Genomic DNA, 22,508 nt, shown 5'->3' with positions numbered 1-22,508 from the left:
TCTAGGGCAGAGATCAGAGCTCACTTAAGGTAGTTCTTGACCAGAGGCTCAGGTGATGATACTGGGACCTGGTGTCTCTTTCTTTTGGCTCCATTTCCATTTTCAGATGGTCTCTGCCTTCAAGGTCACAGGAAGTTGAATCTGCTCAACTTCTCCCTCCCAGCAGCTGCTGGTCTCTGGCGGAAACATGTCTGATTCCCAAGGACCAGTGTGATGTCCCCATGGGGCTCCCTAAATGGTTAGGTTGGTGGCTCCCAAATGCACCTGCAAAGCAGAATCACCTGGGAAATTTTTAAAAATTCCCAAGTGTAGACCACATCCCCAGTCAATTAAATCACAGGCTCTGGGGTTGACACAGGTGATTTTTTAAGCTCCCAGGTGATTCCAATGCATAGACAAATTTAGAAACCCCTACATTAGGAGCTCACAAGAATATGAGTTTTTAGAATCTCCTTCTAATTTATTAAGAAAGTTGAGTTAGGCTAACTTTCTTAGTGTCTACCTCAAAAGCTTTCTTCCTGTGCTGTACCCTCTCCATGATGTAGGCATTCCTCCTGCTGGCCCAGGCTGGTCTCCCTCTGCATTTGGCCCTCACTCTCTCTCACCTTGCCTTGCCTTGCTCTGGAATCATCTCTCCTCTGATTTGCATCTTGAAGTTTCACCTCTCTACAAGCTCCTTCCTCTAAACCTAAAAAAATGCCCACATCTCTATCTCATAATACCCTTCCCTATTCCCTGTGGTTCCACCCTCCACCCCTAGAGGCTACTCCCAGGCCATAGCCTCACCTTCGCTGTCCACCTTCGAAGAGTGGTGTGTACTCATGACCTTTAGGTGTGCCTGAAGCCCTTATAATCTGGTTGTGGACATCCCTACTCTGCTGAAACTGTTCTCTCAAAGGTCAATGATGACCCACTTAAAAAGCTGAATGGCTGTTCATTTTCACTCTCCTTCTCACTGAAGGCTGCTCTCTCTCTCTCCTGTATGAAATATTATCCTTGCTTCACTTTTTGGATATTATGGCATCCAAATGCTGCTTCCCTCACTGTTTTTCTGCCTTTGAGAACACATATGGGCTATGTATTCCAAACACATTTCTGCCACCTTTGTTAGCTTTAAAAAGCCTTTGAGAACACATGTGAGGTACATATCCCGAACACATTTCTCAGGAGATGTGTGTCAGGAGATTTGAAAGTGAGAATATACTGAGGCAACAATTTAGAACACCAAGGATTCTTTTTCCTTATAGGTTGTTATGAAATACTGAGTATAGTTCCCTGTGTTACACAGTAGGTCCTTGTTGGTTATCTATTTTATATATAATCGTGTGTATATGTTAATCCCAAACTCCTAATTTATCCCTCTCTCCCTTCCCTTTGGTAACCATAAGTTTATTTTCTATGTTTGTGGGCCTATTTCTGTTTTATATATAATTTCATTTGTATCATATGATCCTGCAATCCCACTCCTGGGCATATATCTGGAGAAAACCGTAATTCAAGAAGATATATACACCCCAATGTTCACTACAGCACTATTTACAATAGCCAAAACATGGAAGCAACCTAAATGTCCATCGACAGATGAATAGATAAAGAAGATGTGGTATATTTATACAGTGGAATATTACTCAGCCGTAAAAAAGAATGAAATAATGCCATCTGCAGCAGCATGGATGGACCCAGAGATTATCACACTGAGGTAAGCCAGACGGAGAAAGACGGATATCATATGATATTGCTTATATGTGGAATCTAAAAAAAATGATACAAAGCAATTCTTTAAAGATACTCAACATCATCATTTATTTGAGTGAAAATGTGGAAACAAACTAGGGTGATATGTTAAGTATGGTAATCCACATAATGGAATACTACAGAGTCAGTAACATCTTATGACAACAGTGTGCTAACACACACAAGTGGGCAGAATTTTAAGAAGAAAATGTAGGGCAAAGATATGGGTTCACATCTAGTATAACTTCAACTCTTATTAAAAAGCACATAGAATAGGATAAATTGCAGACCACCTTGCCCCCCACACCAGGTTCCAGGTTTCCATTATAACACCAGCAATGTATTTTTAGTGACATGACGTAAGATTTTACCTTTTCTCTTAATTCATCTTTGTTTTGAAAACTGGGTAGAAAATTTACTCAGTACAAATTTTAATTATTGTGCTTTCTTCATATGTTCAGCTGTTTAAAAATCTAGTTTGAATTATTAATAAGAATTAGTAACAGTATTCTTATTATTGTAATAACAAATTAATACTTTTTCTCATTTTCTAATAGCCTGAGAAGGTTTGTCTGAATTTAGGTGGTTACCACTGACTTAATATGAGACCATTTTGTTTCAATTGCTTTTTTAATGGCAAGGTCAAAGTGTCTCTTTGCATTTGAAAGGTGAAGTAACATCCTTCAAGAAGCTAAGTGTGCATGGCTTTTCTTTGAGAGACGTGTGGTCCCGAAACTTTAAAGTGATTACCAAACAAATTTTGCAACAATATATTTTCTTCTGTAGATGTAGAAGGCACAGATGATTAATTTTTAGGTGAACATACAATTCTCACGCATATGGGCAGAATAATGCCAAGAGACTGACTGAATGAAAGAGAGAAAAAGGAGAAGGATCTAAGCATTGACTGCTCCCTTATATTCCTAGAAATTTTCAGAATACATATTTTGCCTTCTCTTGAATTACCAAAAATATGTTTTCTGTCAGAATAAAGTAAATTGACTAAGACAGAAATTCAAATCAATTGCAGTAGAAAATTAGAATGAAACAATTTTCTTATAGCTAACATGAGCATAAAGCCATATAAAAGCTTTTGCATATGATTTTTAATTTATAGATGAGGAAACTGAGGTTTAACGGGGAGGTTCAGTTCTTTTTTTTGGCCACACAGGTAAAAACAGAAGAGCTGCGACAAGATCACATGTCATCTCACTTCTAAGTCAATTCTGTTGCCCCTATACCATGTAGAACACTGAGGGATTAGTGATGTATTACCTTGGTTGATTTCCCTTTAATATTCTGGGTGAGCAGGTATCAATATATGGTTCCCACCCCCTTTTCCTACTCTAGAAAAAGTGGGGCAAAAAGGAAACACTGGGTCTCATTTTCCCAAAGTGAGAATGCCTATCCTGAATTGGAATTCCTTTTCTCAGTAACGAACCAGCTTTTCCTCTCTGAACAGCCGCAATCATATCAGAGAGTCTGGACTCTTGTTCATAGGAGGTTATATGAAGGATAACCAGTTACTCCATCAGAAGGATGCGTGGCTTCTGGAAGGAGGAAAAGCATTTCCAGCATGCAATTCCCATCCAAGAAGATAGGGGAGAAATAAACCTGGCAACTATGACAAGCCGAGCTAGTTTTACAAAAGAATAGCCTCAGACCACTAGGAGTAATGTGGTCCAAGCCGCTGTTCCATGTGAACTCCCTCAGAGCACTGGACAAGGAGCACAGCAAGAAATCCATCACCATCCCCTCAGTTAGCAGCACTTGTGGGGGAACAGCAAGACTTGCCTGAGATCCAGTTGCAGAATTCTCCTATTCAAGTGGGGTCTCTCCATTTGCGAGAGAAATATGCTCGTGTCCTAGCAACTGATGACACTTCAACAAAATAAGACAATCTTATTTTGTGCAACAGCTTTTAAGGGCATGGAATTTTAAAAAGTTTATAGGCTGGAATGATGAATGAGTAAACTAGCTTCGAGGGGATGAAATTAAGAGGTAGAGGCAAAGGAGAAAGGATATGTTTTCAGGTGAGATGTGAAAAGGGATGGAAAGTTAATGAGGTAGAGAGATACAGTCAAGCTGTTCCAGATGGCAGCATCTGACAGAGGAGGACAGCGTGGGTTAGCAGAAGAAATGGGGATGGGGAAATGCGAGTAATGAGGTCCAGCAGGGAGAGAGAATATTCTTAACCCAGATGATAATCAATTCTGAATCATATCACGGCGTGGATGAGGACTCATCAGAGGAGAATGCCAGAGGAGCTGGGAGACTAGACACAGACAGATGGCGAAGTGCAGAGGGACCTGAGCAGAAAATTCGAAGCCATCAAAAGCGGAGCAATCACATTCAGAACAATGACATTGAACTCAATGGCTGATACAGAGTTCCTTGGATTAAAAGAATATTGCAGAAGGGAAGACATAGGAAATATTTTTCCTCTTCCATCAAGACCAAAAAAAAAATTAAATGTACTGTTGAAATTGATGGAGATTACACATAGAAGATGAATTTCTGAATAGAAAAAGTTTTAAACATTGGATGAGTGTCGAAGAGTTTAAAAAGACTCAGAGCTCACTTAAATGGTCCTTTGAAAGGTTATCAGACACATCGTGAGATCGTTCTTATTGAAGAGAATTAAGAATAAGATCGCTGGCTGACTAAAATGGTTGAGTTGCAGTTCCATCAGGAGACAAGTCCTAGATTAATGTCTGACCTTCCCTTTCAAGCACAATGATACCATGCTGGGGGCGGGGGTGTAAGGAGCAGAGACTGAGTGGAAGTGCCTTTTAATCCTGCTCAGCGCCAGTGGATAAAGTGAGGCCCAGGAATGCCCAGGCAGCAGGAGAGGAGAGAGGATACCCAGGCTGGGAGGGGTAATCAGGAAGAAGAAAGAAAGAGTGCACAGCAGGGGGCAGTGGGATGCCAGCCACAAGCTCAGATGCCCCACTGGGACTCAGGTCAACAGGGCTGCCTGGAGTAAGCTAATGGGAAAGGGACAGGGAACATTCATTCTATTCTAGGCCATATGTGTGTCTGGGAAGAGAGAGGAAGAGAAGGCAAGTAGAAAATAAAATGAGGGACTTCCCTGGTGGTGCAGTGGTTGAGAATCTGCCTGCCAATGCAGGGGACATGGGTTCGAGCCCTGGTCAGGGAAGATCCCACATGCCGCGGAGCAACTAAGCCCGTGCGCCACAGCTACTGCACCTGCGCTCTAGAGCCCGCGAGCCACAACTACTGCGCTCATGTGCTGCAACTACTGAAGCCCGCGTACCTAGAGCCTGTGCTCCGCAACAAGAGAAGCCACCGCAATGAGAAGCCCGCGCATCGCAACAAAGAGTAGCCCCTGCTCACCTGCAACTAGAGAAAGCCTGTGTGAAGCAACTGAGACCCAACGCAACCAAAAATAAATAAAATTTTTTAAAAAAAGGAAAATAAAATGACACTTAGGCCAGCTATGATAAATGATTTTGAAATCTATACTAAAGTGAAGGCAGAGATTTTTGGACATGAGTCCTGAGCCAGTAAAGAGAAGATGGGGAGATAAAATGAATGGAGACCAAAAACAAGAGGTGACCAGAGCCGCATGCTCCCTGTGGAGTGTCAGTAAATATTAGTTGGCTGATGTTGACTTTGGTAGACAGAGGAAAGCTTGTGAAAGAAAAATGCCATTACCAGTGGAGCATGGAAATTCCAATCTCCCAACTAAAAACAGTGGCACCTGAGAAAGAAGTGGGGTCACACCAGTTATCACACAGAAAATGATTCTTTGCAGAGGAGGCCAACCAATTTCAAGGAGAATAAAACGACACAAACATGACGTGAGAAACAGAACAATGGCTGTAGAAGCTGTGAAAATATATTCCCTTCCCCAAGAACACACTCACCTCTCTTAAGGTACTGTAACCCCTGGCAAAGAAAGCAGGCTCTCAGAGGTAAGCAGTTGTGAAGGTAGGTGCCAAGAAGCCCAGCTTTACTTGCTCAAGAAAATTCCTTTGTTCAATGTGCCTGGAAAATATTATTTTTGGGTTTGGCTCCTATGCTAGGTAATCAGTAGACGGTCTCACTGTGGCGTTAGAACAGAGGCAGAAGACAGCATCTCTTCTCTAGATTTCATTATTAGATGTAAAAGAATACTTTTGACCATTTTGGTCTCTTAGTGGCCCAAAGTTCCTATCTTAACTGTAGGACCAGGACTTTTAAGAAAAGGTTATTTTCTTGTCCTTGATCTACCTTGGTAGGAGGTCCATAAGGCAAACAAATTGAAACAGTCACTTGAAGCCTTAATAAGAAAACAGACTCGGGGCTTCCCTGGTGGCGCAGTGGTTGGGAGTCTGCCTGCTGATGCAGGGGACGCGGGTTCGTGCCCCGGTCCGGGAGGATCCCACATGCCGCGGAGCGGCTAGGCCCGTGGGCCATGGCCGCTGAGCCTGTGCATTCGGAGCCTGTGCTCCGCAACGGGAGAGGCCACAACAGTGAGAGGCCCGCGTCCCGCAAAAAAAAAAAAAAGAAAACAGACTCAATTCCCAAGTCTGAAAAGTACTAAGGCCACCTAAAATATGTTCTGCCATAAACCTGCGGGTCATGCTTCTATGCAGGGTGACCAAAGGATTTGTCTGTAAAGTGTATATTTTATAGATCTTTAAAAATCATTTCACAAATAAAGAACAATTTATTTATTGTTAAAAATATATTGATTTTAAAATGCTTGACACCCTTATAAAGTGTCCCAGCCCAGGATTTTAGTACAAAAATGGCAGTGCCTGGCACACATAGTAGATACTCAACAGATATTTGTTAAATGGACAATAGATGAATGAATGAAGAAACCTAAAACACAAGTAAACTACTAAGAATTTGTGTGTGTGTGTAGAAAATAGTTTACCTTTAATTGCATCCTTTTCTCTTTAAGAGAATCAAAAAGATATTATAATTGCCATATTGTTTTTTCTTGTGGGTGACACCAACCACAAATAGCAAAGTAGTCTCAGAAACACAAAGCAAATCTTCCCTGCCCCTCCTAAGAGCTGGACAAGGTTCTAGCCACAAGGGGTCCAATAAGGAACTTGAAGCATTTGCTAAAAACTCACAGAAAATTCATAAGTCCTACCACTTTCAACTAGGCAAATCTAATTCCTCTTAATAGACAAGTTGCAGGGCACTGGGGTAACTATCTGGAGGAGGTGTATTAGATGAAGCCTTCAACGGGTATAAAGAAATATATGCCTTTGGGGGTGGAGAGTGAGGGTGTGGGAGCTGTGTGAGGAGGGGGACAAGGCAGGAAAGAACCTTCATCCAAGTGCGTATCTGCACATTACTCCTCACCCCAAAAAACCTAAAGAAGCGTAATTTAAGATTGTAATTACATATAGTTCTTGGTTTCATTACTACAGCCTAAGAAACATAGCACAACAGGTAGGGGTGGGGTGCTGGAACTCAATGTATCCAGTTTGGAACAACAGGTAGCATTAGTGGGACTTGAACTTTGTTTGACAGGACGGTAAGGAGATGACAAGGTAGGTGGTGCATTACTCAGACACATCTTGTCCAACATCTGAACATCCAGTCAAATGCACAGAGGAACCGAATGATGGCAAATTGATTCCACATAGAGATTTTACTGCAGTCATCAATTGGCAGTCTTCAGCCAGATGCCAAAGAGAAAAGAGGCAGACAGATATAAAGATTTGGGGGGGGGGAAGTGAAATAGCAATGACAAAGAAGGTATCAATATTTTCCTCATTTATCTAGATTTCTAAAACTATCTTAGTAAACATTTAAATCTCCTTTCACTAACGGACAGCAATGCTTCCGTAAGACACAGAAAACTGGACAAAGTTTAAAAATATTTGTAAAAACTAAAAATTGCTTAGGTTCACTTTCATCCTAGTATGTAGGATTTGTAAAAGAATCTCTGATACACATGAATAGAAAATATCAATTGTTTTATGGTTATAATCTAATAAGAGCATCAACTTCTTAACATCAAGATGAGTAAATGCTAAACTCAGCTAAGAACTTTTTAGAATAGAGACCTTCTAAGTCTTAGCCCAAACCATCACATAAAAGATAGTCTGTTAATAGTGATTCATAAACAGAAATGGTACATTTGTACCAAGTGCAGAGGATAAAGTCAAAACAGAATTCACTAACCCATGCTAACAGCCTAATTTAAAATGGATAGTCTTTCCTATATTTTCCCCAAAGTACCTTTTCAAAGGACTTGCTCTGCTATCCAAACAAGTTGCAAATGCCTTCGGTAAGTTTGGCTCTAGTATTTATTCTCTTTCCTGTTATTGACTCAAGATCTATTCCACACTATTTGCTTTGTGCTCATTCTTCTGCCAAATAAAATATTAATTGCATTTTTAGCTGTACTGCTGGTGATAAAAGAACTCTGATATGTCAAGCTGAACTGATAGAAACAGCATCCATTAACTTATTTATAGGTGCAGAGCTTCTAGAGCATAATTACATCCATTAATTACTTGACAGTACTCATGTCACAGGCTGCAAAAGAAAGGCATTTGCAGCTACACACTTTTACTCAGAGTGAAGTTTTTTAAAATAATAAGTTCTCTCTAAAGAAGATTCTATCTAAAGGAAATAAGGCAAAAGAGCTCACACATCTATCCGCACCTAAGGCAAGATTTTTAAAAACAACATTCACTAACTTTGCAAAAGAAGGCTCACAAAGTAAATGGGATGGCATACGGAGAGTGATTTCAAAGAAAAGCATATTTAAAATATTACGGAGAGATTTAATTAATATTTTAGAGTTCTAAGAGAGACAATCACAAGCCAGGAATTCTTGAAGGGAGGATACAAAGCAATGGTGTTTTTTTTTGTTTTGTTTTTTTGTTTTTGTGGTACGCGGGCCTCTCACTGTTGTGGCCTCTCCCATTGCAGAGCACAGGCTCCGGACGCGCAGGCTTAGCGGCCATGGCTCACGGGCCCAGCCACTCCGCAGCATGTGGGATCTTCCCGGACCGGGGCATGAACCCATGTCCCCTGCATCGGCAGGCGGACTCTCAACCACTGCACCACCAGGGAAGCCCAAAGCAATGGTTTTTTACTTTCAAATAAAGTTCTTCAAACAGCACATAAGACCAAAGCATTTCAAATTACCTACCTACATTTCTGAACATGCAATTCTAAAAAATAAACAAAAAAACTAAAGCTGTCCTGAGAAAAAGCTCATGTCAGAAATAAACAGAATAAACAATGATTCTGTGCATTCGTCAGCTGTGTGGGTCCTAAAGCTGCCAGCTGCATTTAGCACGTGTGTCATGGAAAGGACAGTAACACACACGTGAATTTTCTTGCCCAGTTAATCAGCATGCAAAATGACAGGTTCCCATGATAACTTCAGCACCGGACGCAAACGCATTTTCTTTTCAGCAATGAATGAAGTTGCTAAGAAAAAACAAACACACAGACACACAGACACACACACACACACAGGCCGGGTTCATGATTTCAGCATGAATACAATCAGGATGTAAGGACAGCAAGCAAAGCCCAGTCTACCAGTCCATATCTCTCTATCTACACCTATCTCAGAGTTCTTTGTTGCTTGACAATAAATTGTAAAGGCAGTCATGTTTGAAAGTAAAAACCATTAAACTGTGTTTATAGGCTACTGCAGCAGACTCGCAGAGTGAATAACAAGGAAATTACGGTACCTTTAGTAAGTCGCCTCAGAATTTGACAACGGCATTTAAAAGAGACAGCTATCATTCTTGCTCACTGCTTGCCGTGGCAAAGTGTACTCCGGGCTCTGCTCTGGTGGCTGCAGCAGCAGCATATGAATTCCTTGCGCACATACCAGGAGAAAGGTAGTCCCAGCGGGGAGTGACAAAGCTTAATTCCTCTTGCCTGATGCAGAGGTCCGCTACTTGTCATCTGGCAAACCTGTGTCATTCACAACTCCTGGCACCCCTGCCCGCCACAGCCTCCTCCCCCTGCATAATCACAATGGCTTAGAAAGTGAGGCTGTTTCGATAGCAACAAAGCACCAAATTGTAGAAAGCAGGGACAACGCTGGGAGAGGAGCCATTCCATAAATCTAATACTAAACACTGAGCAATACCTACAGTTTTAGGCAAAGGGCTATGTTTTCCCGTCAGTTCAGCCCTCCACCCGCTTCCCTTTCCAGCTCAGCATCAGGTCAGTGTGCTTCAGGGCTTCTCATTTAACTGGAAATGCAAGTAAAATGCTTGCACTCTTCCTTTAGGGGGAACCGTTTGTATCATATACTATGTTCTTTGAACAACAAAAAAGAAAGGCAAAGGAGGGAGGCAGTCTATCTCTGGGATGCAGTAGAGAATAGTATTTTTGCCTACAGAAGAGATGCAGCCCTATGACAGAAAGACAACACTGTGTGGCACTTTACAAATCTATGAGGGTCAAGCCAGTCTAGATGGAGAGAGGAAATGCAAGAAGGGCTCAGGAAAAGGGTGCAGGCAAGGCGATCAACAGGCAGATGGAGTCCCAGCCCCTTTAATCACCCTTTTCAAAAAAGGACTTGGCTGGAAAGCAACACAGTCAAGACAGTTTCTAAAGATACCAGGAATAAAAAGCAAACAAGGCCAAGTATTTCTATTTTTAAAGTACCTTATTATCCTATTTCCCAAACAACCCTCCCCCAAACCATTCTTCTCATTATGCAAATAAAACAGTCTTGCAACATAGCAGATATTTGGGAGTATCTGCTTCAGTGGAGTGAAGAGCAAATGAACAAACTCTTCACAATCCATTCACAAAATGACAAGAAGGCGGAGCAAGTTCCTCATCTGCCAGCACCAGCCTACTCACCGTACAGTCAATACAAACTAACATTTGGTACAGAATTTTAATTCAAGAACCTCGATAAACATTCCAAAAACCAAAGGAAAAAAATCATAGTTGGCCAGGAACTCAGTGAATTAGTCAAAACAGAAAGATATATCACTGTCCAAACTATTTGATTAACATTTCTAGGACTATATAAATTATTCATGTAGTCTTATTCTCTACTCTAAAGCTGTAAAAAAAAAATCTTTCAATCTCGTTTCTAAAATAACTCTCAACATTCCAAATTTAATGATAGAGCTTTATCCTCTCCATCCATAAATGCCATAATAAGTCAGTTTCAACCCACTGATATTGAAATGTGTATGCTTCCTACTTGGAGTCCAATAGAAAAATAGTTTCTGTGGGAACAATAGTTTAATATCGTAAGCATCTACTTTAAAGGTCTTTGAAAAGAATGAAATTCCCTTATCAAGGATGTTCTAGCTAGAGTTGTCATCTACCACTAATCAATAAGAAAGTATATTAAATGGATTGTACTGCAGAATCAAATTTTTATAACTGTTTCAATTAGCATAAATCTGTTTTTGAATTTTAACCCATCCCATTTTCATCTCTATTAGGTCATCCCCTAGTAATATTTTAGCCTCCTTGATTTCTTTTTTTTTTTTTTTTTTGCTTTAAATGAGATGTACCTTACTGGTAGAGAATTGGGTTATGAGTGAAAATGAGATAAATATTTATAGTTAGCTCTTTAATAGAGCCTTCCCTAAATTTGTCTTTCTTTAAATCCAGGCACTCAGAATATGCAGCTGTCAAATAGCATTAGTAAAGTCTTGCCAGTGGAACATCACCACTCTAGCCCATTTTTTTAATGTCTATTCAAATAAAACTCAAAATCATACAGAAATCTCTTGCCCCCTGCTATTATGCCAACTCAGATCTAATCTGCTTTTTCCTTAAGGCTAAAATAATCAAATATTTCCTCTTTTACTAGAACACTTTTTTTTTTTTTAAGGCTCTGTCCTCTGGTCCTAGAAAGATCTTCAAAACTGCCAAAACATCCTGTTTTTCTGGCAGGAGAAATAACCCATCCTAGAGCCCTTTTTAAAGGTTCCCGAGGGCTCAAATTAGGGGATTTTTTTTTTTTCTCTTTGTATATCATGGTTAATCCAGCTAATCCAGCTGAGCTCATGCTCAAAGCTCCAGGAAACTTACAGAACTGGAGCCATCCTGGAGTAACCCTTTTCCAGGAAATGAAGGAGTCTGCCATGTGTTCCCACCTTCTTCCACGTGTGGCCTCTCTAGTCCTCAGAGATTTCCCTGGGAGTCATTCCCAACTCAGCCTTCTTACTGTAAGCCCCTCCTTCTTCTGTCACCTAATCAGAGCCCAGCCTCAGATCCTGAATTCGAATGCTGGCAAAATGCCTTCCAGTAGCGTGAATTTTTTAATCTCAAAATTTACTGACATGCAGGACAAAGGTCCCAAGCAGCTACAGGCAACTTGTGGAACTGGACCACAGTCTCCTACCATAGCCACCCCTGGGGCAGAGGAACCTCCATCTCTCAGCCACCAGACGAATACAAGCACGTGTCCTTGGAGCCATCAACCGCATTCTTCATGGTGGCTCAAACTTAACAATGTGTTCTTTGAGGTCAGCAGGTGAGGGCTATGGAGATAGAAGAGCAGGCAGAATTACACAAAATATATATCGGATTAAGTTCCAAGGTGATCTGGAGAAGAGCTGGTTCATGAAGTTTACCCCTCTTTTTTTTTTTTTTTAAACTCAATATATGAATTGGGCTTACTGGATTTAGGATTGGTTATTCCCTTAAAATGATAATTATTTCAGGATTTTAAAAAAATATTAATTTTGCTAAGGTATAATACAAGTATACTGTGTGTATGTGTGTGTATTCTGTGTGTGTATGTGTGTAAAATTTTTAAAACCAGATTACAAAGCACATCTATACACAGTGTCTCATTGGAGCGACTCTGTTATGGGTTTTTGTTCCAGATAAGGAACCTGTTTCTCAGAGAGAGCACTTTTCATCACAGTCATTCAGCTAGTAAGTGGTAAAGAAAAGGAAAGAATCCAAGGTTTCTCACCCTGGCTGAATATCCTTCCTACTCTTTGCTTTTTCACTGTGTCCCTTTTTCATTGATAGAAAACGTGATCCCTACTACAGGGGGAAAAAAGTCCAATTAACAAAGAACCTTTATGTGTAGTTACATTTTATAATAGGAGGCAAATCTAGAGTCAATCACTTCTTCAACGTCCCCTTCTCCCCCACCTGTGCCCATGCCCCTCTGAAGCACAGGTAATGTGCCCAGAACCACAGCGACCAGAAGGAACCAGAAACCGGAGGCAGTTAAGACAGGCACCTTCAGGCTCCAGACCATTAATTACGTACCAAGTGTTTCCCACAGGAGTCCATTCTGACTAGATAGCTTGCCCGCTCTGACTAGTTGGCGTCTTTGTCATGCTTGTTTTTAAATATTCTGAATATCACTGCCAATGACAGTATGGTACTAATTCTAGGATGGGGGAGGGGAGTGAGGACAAAAAACCCTTTCATACTGGCTCAAGGACTCCAGTATCTTCTCGAAACCATTCCACAGCACCATCAGTAGTAGGTGGGAACACACACACACGCGCGCACGCACGCACACAAACACATTCTTACTCTAATTTTTCTCATCTCTTTGATTCTCCTCCATTGTATACACTCTTCTATATAATATCTCCACTCCCAAAATAAACACTGCTGTTTGCAGATTCTCCTGATTCTTAGCAAGAAAGAGTCATCATGAACCATAAATTTCCTGCCATCTACCTACACCTGGGGAATTCATTTAAAAAATAAAAAACGTAAAAATGTGGTTAACTCCACAAACAAACACTGCACTATTTTATATCATTAGAAACAATTTGATTAAATTACTAGAATAATTTGTACCTTCTTCCTGGTTTCAACTGATTTTGTAATTCTGTTACAAAACACACTTGACAGACCCCATTTGAGTGTTTATTTAAATATTACTTCTTTTTCTTTGAATGCAGTTGATTCAAAATGCTAAACATGTTTAGGTCATTAATTAAACACCACAGGACATCCTGAATTGGCTAGTGTTGAGGAGACTGATGTTTTCCCCTCACAGTTAATAACTTTAAGGCATCTCCTGAGTCTTGAGGGTATTTTAGAACACAGCAGTGTTCATGGCGGTCTTAAAATGGGACCAGAACCCCCTTTTCGGTTTCTTATGGACACTCTCACTGACTCATCATTAGCTTATTATAATCTGCTGCTTTTAGTTTCCTTTTCAAAGATGTTAAAAGCAGCCATGAGCCTCAAACAGGTTAGAGTCCTTGTGGCCACTGTCTGCCACTTAATTTATGGAGTGTGTCAAAGTGAGGCCAAATATTCGGATCGGGCTGCAAACAGAACGTGCCACTGCCCAACTGGAGCTGAGGGCAACTATGAGAAAGAGGAAGAACAAGACCTAATTTACTGACAGAAGTGTGAAGGGTGAGGGTGTAATTGCCCAAGACAGGATTTATTAGGCATTTTTAACAAATATTTTATGAGAAAACAGTTTTGCAGAAGTCATGATGCCCTTTAGGAAGTGTCATTAGGACATACTCTTGCAAATCTGGGGTGATTAAAAAGCACTTCGTGGCTCTGCGCCTCTGGTGTGTTGTGATATAAAAGGGAGGGTATAACGCACACCCCGTGCTTCTGGCGTCCAGGCCCTAATGCCCTTCCCAGTGCCAGGGGAGGAAGCCTGCTTCCACTCAACATGAGAAGGCCAGGAAAGCTCCCACCAAGGTAAGGACCTTAGAAATGTGTCAGCTAAAAGCATCTGGTGGAAAAACATTAAAGCATGGAATATGTAGAAAATGAGAAATGCAGTACAAGAGGAAACCTGCCACAAATCACCCTCCTGAGCCCAGGTTAAATCCAACTATTTACTGGGGCATTAGGTAGAGAGAAGACGGTATAGTGGCCAAAAGCTCATGCGTTAGAAACAAATTGCGTGGCTTTGAATCCTGCTTTTACCACTAAGTGGCTGTGTGACCTTGAGCAAGTTTCTTACCCTTCCTGTTCTTCACTTGTAAAATGGTGAACATCATTTCTAGGCTTGTTTTAATGATGAACTGTGTTATTTGTACAAAGTGGCTTGAACACAGAATAGCAAAAGGTTTTATTAGTCACTAGGTATTTGGTAGAGGATACAGTCTTACAATCTGGCAGTTGGTTACAGAGCCCAGATTCTTGAGATGGGCATTGGGATTCACAACTAAAATGATCCCTTTTCCATGAAGTCTTGCATGATCGCAATGGCACAAAGCCATCTCTTTGGATGCACCATGTGCCTTCTTTTTCAGAGCATACCTCAGATTTATTTCTGGTACTTCTGGCAAGGTGACTCATGAGGACCCTGTCCTTTTCCAAATATGAAGAAACACACAACACAGCTGGTTTTTCACTGAAGTCAGAGGCAGCAAGAGCAACAAAGAAAAAGGCAAAGTAAAAGTAATGCTAAAATTAAAAAAAATTCTGTCTTTGGCTTGCTCTGTGAATAAAGAAAGTAGCAAATACAAACTCATCCTGATAGTAGATTGTGCTGTGACAAGCATAATTATCGCCTGTCAAGGATGGAATGTCAAAGTTTTTTAGCCATGTGTCACTAGATATAGAAACTTTTAGACAGATACATACTGTTACTTTAGAGATATATTATCTGTCTAAAAGTTTGTATATCTAGTGACACATGGCTAAAAAACTTTGAAATTCCATATTCAACAGGCCTTTGTACTATAACAATTAACCTCTAAACTGAACTTGTTGCTGTTTTAGCTGCTATTTTAATTTCTTCCTTTTATTGAAGTATAGCTGATATACAATTTTGAGTTTCAGGTGTACAGCAAAGTGATTCAGTTATATAGCTATATATATCTCTATATATCTATATATATATATCTTCAGATTATGTTCCATTATAGGTTATTTTAAGATATTGAATATAGTTCCCTGTGTTATACAGTAAATCCTTTTTGCTTATTTATTTTGTGTACAGTACTTTGTATGTTCATAGTAGCACTATTTACAGTAGCCAAGACATGGAAACAACCCAGGTGCCTTTCAACAGCTGATTGGTTTAAGAATATGTGGTATAGGACTTCCCTGGGGGCACAGTGGTTAAGAATCCGCCTGCCAATGCAGGGGACACAGGTTCGATCCCTGGTCCAGGAAGATCCCACATGCCACGGAGCAACTAAGCCTGTGCGCCACAACTACTGAGCCCACGTGCCACAACTACTGAAGCCCGTGCACCTAGAGCCTGTGCTCCGCAACAAGAGAAGCCACCACAGTGAGAAGCCCATGCACTGCAACAAAGAGTAGCCCCCGCTCGCCGCAACTAGAGAAAGCCCACTCCCAGCAATGAAGACCCAACGCAGCCATAAATAAATACATAAATAAATAATTTTTTTAAAAAAAGGAATACGTAGTATATGTATACAATGGAATATTATTCAGCCATAAAAAAGAATGAAATTTTTGCAGCAATATGAATGAACCTAGAGAATATCATACTAAGTCAGAGAAAGACAAATATTATATGATATCACTTATATGTGGAATCTAAAAAATTATACAAATGAATCCATATACGAAACAAGAACAGGCTCACAGACATAGAAAATAAACTATGGTTACCAAAGGGGAAAGGGAAAGGATAAATTAGGAGTATGGAATTATTCTGACAGCTTTCATTTTGTGAATACAGGAGTAAAACCTTCCGTAGTGAGAATGTATACTTTGAAAACAAACTACAACAAAAGCCGCCTCAATTCTAAGACACTTGACTCATTCAAATAAAACTGAACTGAATATTTTAAGGCACACTATAGATATACAAAAATCTAAATAATTTTAATAAAATGAGGGAAAAGTAAGTCTGGATATAATTATCATATATGATACGATGAAATGGACAAATGTTTCACACCTTCAAGTAATGTGTATTGTGGGTCATTAAAACACATACAATTAATTGGGTGACCAAGGCCACCACCCACCAGAATATTTTAATCAAAAAACAGGGAAATGATGGCGGAAAGTATGAAAAAATCCCCACAGGAAATAGGAGGCAGAACTGAGAGATGCCCTAAGGAGTCAGAAGGCTAAGGTTGAAGTTCTGGTGCAGTTACAGATTGGGCATTTCTGGGATAAAAGTTGCTGGGCACCCCCTTCATGCTGGCCACCGTGATGTGCCCTGTGAGTGCAAAGGTGAAAAATACACAATCTCTTTGCTGCAAACGTACATTCACCGGGATAAATTCCAACTTAGAATACACAGTCCAGAATTCCAACCAAAAGACTATGGAACCACTTTATACAAATTGCCATATAGCCTTATAAACCGCTCAGGCCTATGCAGCATCAAGGTCCCCCTCCCCCTTTAAAGAAGGTTAACACCTTGACTTTTCTGGGGGGACCCACTCTCAGACCATGTGAGGCGAGTGCAGCAGGCACTCCCTCCAACTGCCCTTCCAGGGCTGACCACACAAACAGGTCCAGAAATAGGCAGTCATACAAGCCAAGCTGATGAGATACAATCCCAGGATTTTTGCTAGAACTACAAAAAAGAAGATAACTCTCATTCCACCAAGAATGGTAAGGTTATATGCCCGAAGAAGGTGTCTTTGAACCATGCCAAGACAGGGAAAAGAGATGGAGAGTGACAGGTTCCTGGAGATGTTGTTGGAACATCTGGATCCATCCCCTCCTAAAACCATAAACCCTGGACTTTTTGGTTATATGTGTCAATAGTGTCTCCTTTTTGCTAAATCAGTTTGGCTTGGGTTACGGTCACTTGGGATCAAAAAGATCTTGACTAACTAAACATCTTTCTGAACTTCAGATTGTTGACCTGTAAAATAAGGGGATTGTGTCTCTAAAATCCCTTACAGCTCTGCCATTCTATTACAATACTGCATTCACCTATCTTACGGTGTTGCTGTGGTGATCAAATGAGATAGTGAATAGGAAAGTATTTTGTCAAAGTGCTCTATAAAGAGCAAGAGAGTTTCTGAAAATAATAATATTCAAATGTGTGTGTACGTATGTGTTTGTGTGTATGTGTATGTGTCTGTGTGTGTGCGTGCATGTGCACACGTGTGTGTTGGAAAAAACATTCGGAGGCTCCGGAATCTACCCATCTGTAATACAGTTACATAAGGAGTACAGACTCAGAAAACAAGGGGGAGAAAGGTCTCCTCTCATAGGAAATCCACACTTTATCAAATTCAAAGTTTTATACGAACTATATCCTGTCTTCCTAAGCTCATTACCACACCTCTCTCACTTAAAAAAAAAAATGCTGCCCATTATTTTTCACTTTTTTTTTTCCTTATAAAAATAACGTTAAAGGGCTCCTTGGGGATGTTTTGCAAACACTCTCAATCACTGATCACTGACTCTGAGAAAAAAGTCAAGGTGTTTCTTTAAGAAGAAACAGCCCTCTAATAATTCCTAAAGGGAAAAAAGGGACTCCATAAAGATGGAAGGAGTATAGAAATTAAGAAAAAGAGAAAAGAAGTCAGTAGAGAGGGTCATTCTCTCATCAGGCATCCTAATATCCACTAGGACACGAATAAAAAATAATAGAATTAACATAAAATTAAAAAAATAAAAAGATCCAGTTCCGTGAGCCCCCTGCAATCCAGCAAAAGCAGGGTCGGCTTTATGTTCTGGCTGCTCAATTGGGTGAATAGCTACTAGAGGGCAGCAAAGGATCAGAAATGGGCCTGCAGGGCCTGCCTGGAACTGACCAGGTGACCAAACTGAGGCCAGCAGCCTAGAGAAGACCTCAGCCCAGCTTCCCATCATAAGGCAGGGAGCATTAACTTGCAGGGGCCCCTCAACTTTCTCTATGGCTCATGACAAAGCCTGTGTTGACAGTAATGCAAGGACTTACCTGAGCATCCAGTGACAGGAGCATAGGTAGAGAGTCACAAAGAAACCAGGGGTGTAGGGAGAAGCCATGGGGGAGGCAAAGTCAAGGAAAGGTGGGGAGGAGGTTGGGGCACCTGGGTTCTGCCTTAGAATTCAGGGAATCCATTATGTCAACTGTTGTCATCTTTTCCATCATCATTGCCATTACCATGGGCAACAGCAACAAGGCCAGCACTTACATGGAGCTCCCTGTGTGCCGGGCATGGTCCAAGCCTAGACTTACATGTCCTCATTGAATGCTCACAAAAAGCCAATGCAGGGGGAACTATGATGACCCCATTTTGCAGTTGAGGGAGTTCCAAGTGGTTCCTCTATTTGCCCACTACACTTAGGAGCAATGCTGGTGAATTTGGTCAAATTTCCAGGGTACTGAAAGCTTTGGAGGACAGAGGCCGTCTTTTCATTTTGAGGATCTCAAGGCCTAGGACTTGAAGAACAGCAGATTTTTGATACTTTTTTCCTTGAATGAAAAATGAATGAATGAAGGGGGCATGAGAGGAAAGGACTGGGAGAACCAGAAAGTCCTATTTCAAAGTGTATAGCCAATATACATTGGGATGTAAGAGGCCGAGGACTAAGCACAAAACAGCTGCAGCTCTCAGACTTGTGTGCCCGGAGAGCAGTTCTCATGGAGCACCTCAGTCCAGGAAGTGGGGTCTTGAGAGCAGATTTCATTTTCCTCGCTACCGCTAGGCCTTTCTTTCTTTCTTAGGGCCTTTCCTGTACTAGAGAAGGTGAAACAACAGACATTTCAGGGAGCATCATATTAACCAAGAGCTGGGGGCAGGCACTGCAAGTATCTGGCATGAAGCACTCTGAATGGTCTGGGGCTTTCAGATGTCAGGTCACCTGAAGGGTCGGGATGCTTCTGCAGCATCTGGGGGACCTTGGATAAGACGGGTCTAGGAAGCAGGGTCAAGTCTAGGGCCCCTCTCCCCATTTCTCAGTCTTCTTTGTGCTCCCAAAGGCTTGCTATGTCTCTGAGTCTCCTACAAGGAGACTTCTTGGACGTATAATCCCAGTCTCTTGGGAGTTTTCTTGGAAAGTTTTAGAAACTTTCTAAACACCCTGGCTTCAGAATACACAGCAGAAGTACTTTAAGGGCCGGAGGATTCCAAATACACCCATCCACTCTGGCCAGAAAGAGCTCTTAAAATTATCCTAAGGGGGGCACCGCTGGGAAACTCTGAGGGCGTGGAAATGGCTGATGTGTGGTGGCTAGAGGACTGGAAGATGAGGGCCAAAAAGAGCCTGCCGTGTGACTGACGGGGTCTTGGTGCTCCGGCCGCATGTCAGGCCTGTGCCTCTGAGGTGGGAGAGCTGAGTTCAAGACATTGGTCCACCAGAGACCTCCCAGATCCACATAATATCAAATGGCGAAAGCTCTCCCAGAGATCTCCATCTCAACACTAAGACCCAGCTCCACTCACCGACCTGCAAGCTCCAGTGCTGCACACCCTATGCCAAACAGCTAGCAAGACAGGAACACATACCACCCATTAGCAGAGAGTCTGCCTAAAATTATAATAAGGTCACAGACAACCCAAAACACACCACTGGACGCAGTCCAGCACATGAGGCTGGATCAGAAAGAAAAGATCCAGGGCTTCCCTGGTGGCGCAGTGATTGAGAGTCCGCCTGCCGATGCAGGGGACATGGGTTCGTGCCCTGGTCTGGAAAGATCCCACATGCCACGGAGTGGCTGGGCCCATGAGCCATGGCTGCTGAGCCTGCGCGTATGGAGCCTGTGCTCCGCAAAGGGAGAGGCCACAACAGTGAGAGGCCCGCATATCACAAAAAAAGAAAAAAAAAAAAAAGAAAAGATCCAGCCTCATTCACCAGAACACAGGCTCCAGTCCCCTCCACCAGGAAGCCTACACAACCCACTGAACCAACCTTAGCCACTGAGGGCAGACACCAAAAAAAAATGGGAAGTACGAACCTGCAGCCTGAGAAACAGAGACCTCAAACACAGTAAGTGAAGCAAAACGAGAAGACAGAAACACAGAGCAGATGAAGGAGCAAGGTAAAAACCCACCAGACCAAACAAATGAAGAGGAAATATGCAGTCTACCTGTAAAAGAATTCAGAGTATTGAGAGTAAAGATGATCAAAAATCTGGGAAATAGAATGGAGAAAATACAAGAAACGTTTAACAAGAACCTAGAAGAACTAAAGAGCAAACAAACAATGATGAATAACACAATAAATGAAATTAAAAATTCTCTAGAAGGAAGCAATAGCAGAATAACTGAGGCAGAAAAACAGATAAGTGACCTGGAAGATAAAATAGTGGAAATAACTACCGCAGAACAGAATACAGAAAAAAGAATGAAAAGAATTGAGGACAGTCTCAGAGACCTCTGGGAAAACATTAAATACACCAACATTCGAATTATAGGGGTCCCAGAGGAAGAAGAGAAAAAAAAAGTGACTGAGAAAATATTTGAAGAGATTATAGTTGAAAACTTCCCTAATATGGGAAAGGAAATAGTCAATAAAGTCCAGGAAGCACAGAGAGTCCCACACAGGATAAATCCAAGGAGAAACACACCAAGAAACATACTAATCAAACTATCAAAAATTAAATACAAAGAAAATATATTAAAAGCAGTAAGGGAAAAGCAACAAATAACATACAAGGGAATCCCCATAAGGGTAACAGCTGATCTTTCAGCAGAAATTCTGCAAACCAGAAGGGAGTGGCAGGACATATTTAAAGTGATGAAAGGGAAAACCACAACCAAGAGTACTCTACCCAGCAAGGATCTCATTCAGATTCGATGGAGAAATCAAAACCTTTACAGACAAGCAAAAGCTAAGAGAATTCAGCACCACCAAACCAGCTTTACAACAAATGCTAACGGAACTTTAGCAAAAGACCTACAATAACAAACCCCAAACAACTAAAAAAATGGTAAAACGAACATACATATTGATAATTACCTTAAATGTAAATGGATTAAATGCTCCAACCAAAAGACACAGACTGGCTGAATGGATACAAAAACAAGACCTATATATATGCTGTCTACAAGAGACCCACTTCAGACCTAGGGACACATACAGACTGAAACTGAGGGGATGGAAAAAGATATTCTATGCTAATGGAAATCAAATAAAGCTGGAGTGGCGATTCTCATATCAGACAAAATGATTTTAAAATAAAGACTATTACAAGAGACAAACAAGGCACTACATAATGAACAAGGGATCAATCCAAGAAGAAGATATAAAAATTGTAAATATTTATGCACCCAACATAGGAGCACCTCAATACATAAGGTAAATGCTAACAGCCATAACATGGGAAATCGACAGTAACACAATAATAGTAGGGGACTTTGACACCCCACTTTCACCAATGGACCGATCATCTAAAATGAAAATAAGTAAGGAAACACAAGCTTTAAATGATACATTAATTAAGATGGACTTAACTGATATTTATAGGACATTCCATCCAAAAACAACAGAATACACTTTCTTCTCAAGTGCTCATGGAACACTATCCAGGATATATCATATCTTGGGTCAAATCAAGCCTTGGTAAATTTAAGAAAATTGAAATCATATCAAGTATCTTTTCTGACCACAACATTATGAGACTAGATATCAATTACAGGAAAAAATCTGTAAAAAATACAAACACTTGGAGGTTAAACAATACACTACTAAATAAACAAGAGATCACTGAAGAAATCAAAGAGGAAATCCAAAAATGCCTAGAAACAAATGACAATGAAAACACGATGACCCAAAACCTATGGAATACAGCAAAAGCCATTCTAAAAGGGAAGTTTATAGCAATACAGTCTTACCTCAAGAAACAAGAAACGTCTCAAATAAACAACTTAACCTTACACCTAAAGCAATTAGAGAAAGAAGAACAGAAAACCCCCAAAGTTAGCAGAAGGAAAGAAATCATAGAGATCAGATCAGAAATAAATGAA

The 22,508-nt window shown here is 40.9% G+C and overlaps 1 protein-coding gene across 11 annotated transcripts in view; it reads right to left on the bottom strand.

The window, feature by feature from the left end:
- The window catches only part of GRIP1 (glutamate receptor interacting protein 1), a gene marked incomplete at its 5' end in the record, with an annotated part of 731,133 nt that overhangs the window by 294,654 nt on the left and 413,971 nt on the right, over positions 1-22,508 (bottom strand). For 4 of the 11 annotated variants that reach the window (XM_081250286.1, XM_081250290.1, XM_081250292.1 and 1 more), the window contains one exon: positions 9,423-9,477. The exons of the other annotated variants lie outside the window; for them this stretch is intronic. In XM_081250286.1, coding sequence (XP_081106412.1) covers positions 9,423-9,477 — 55 coding nt within the window. Of the gene's footprint in view, positions 1-9,422; positions 9,478-22,508 lie in introns of those variants that run through there. 11 annotated transcript variants of the gene reach the window in all.

The sequence above is a fragment of the Mesoplodon bidens genome (genome assembly GCF_964165515.1).
Source record: "Mesoplodon bidens genome assembly, chromosome: 11".
In the NCBI taxonomy this organism is placed as follows: domain Eukaryota; kingdom Metazoa; phylum Chordata; class Mammalia; order Artiodactyla; family Ziphiidae; genus Mesoplodon; species Mesoplodon bidens.
Note: the sequence above shows the minus strand (reverse complement) of the source record. Positions and strands in the feature narration are given on the sequence as shown.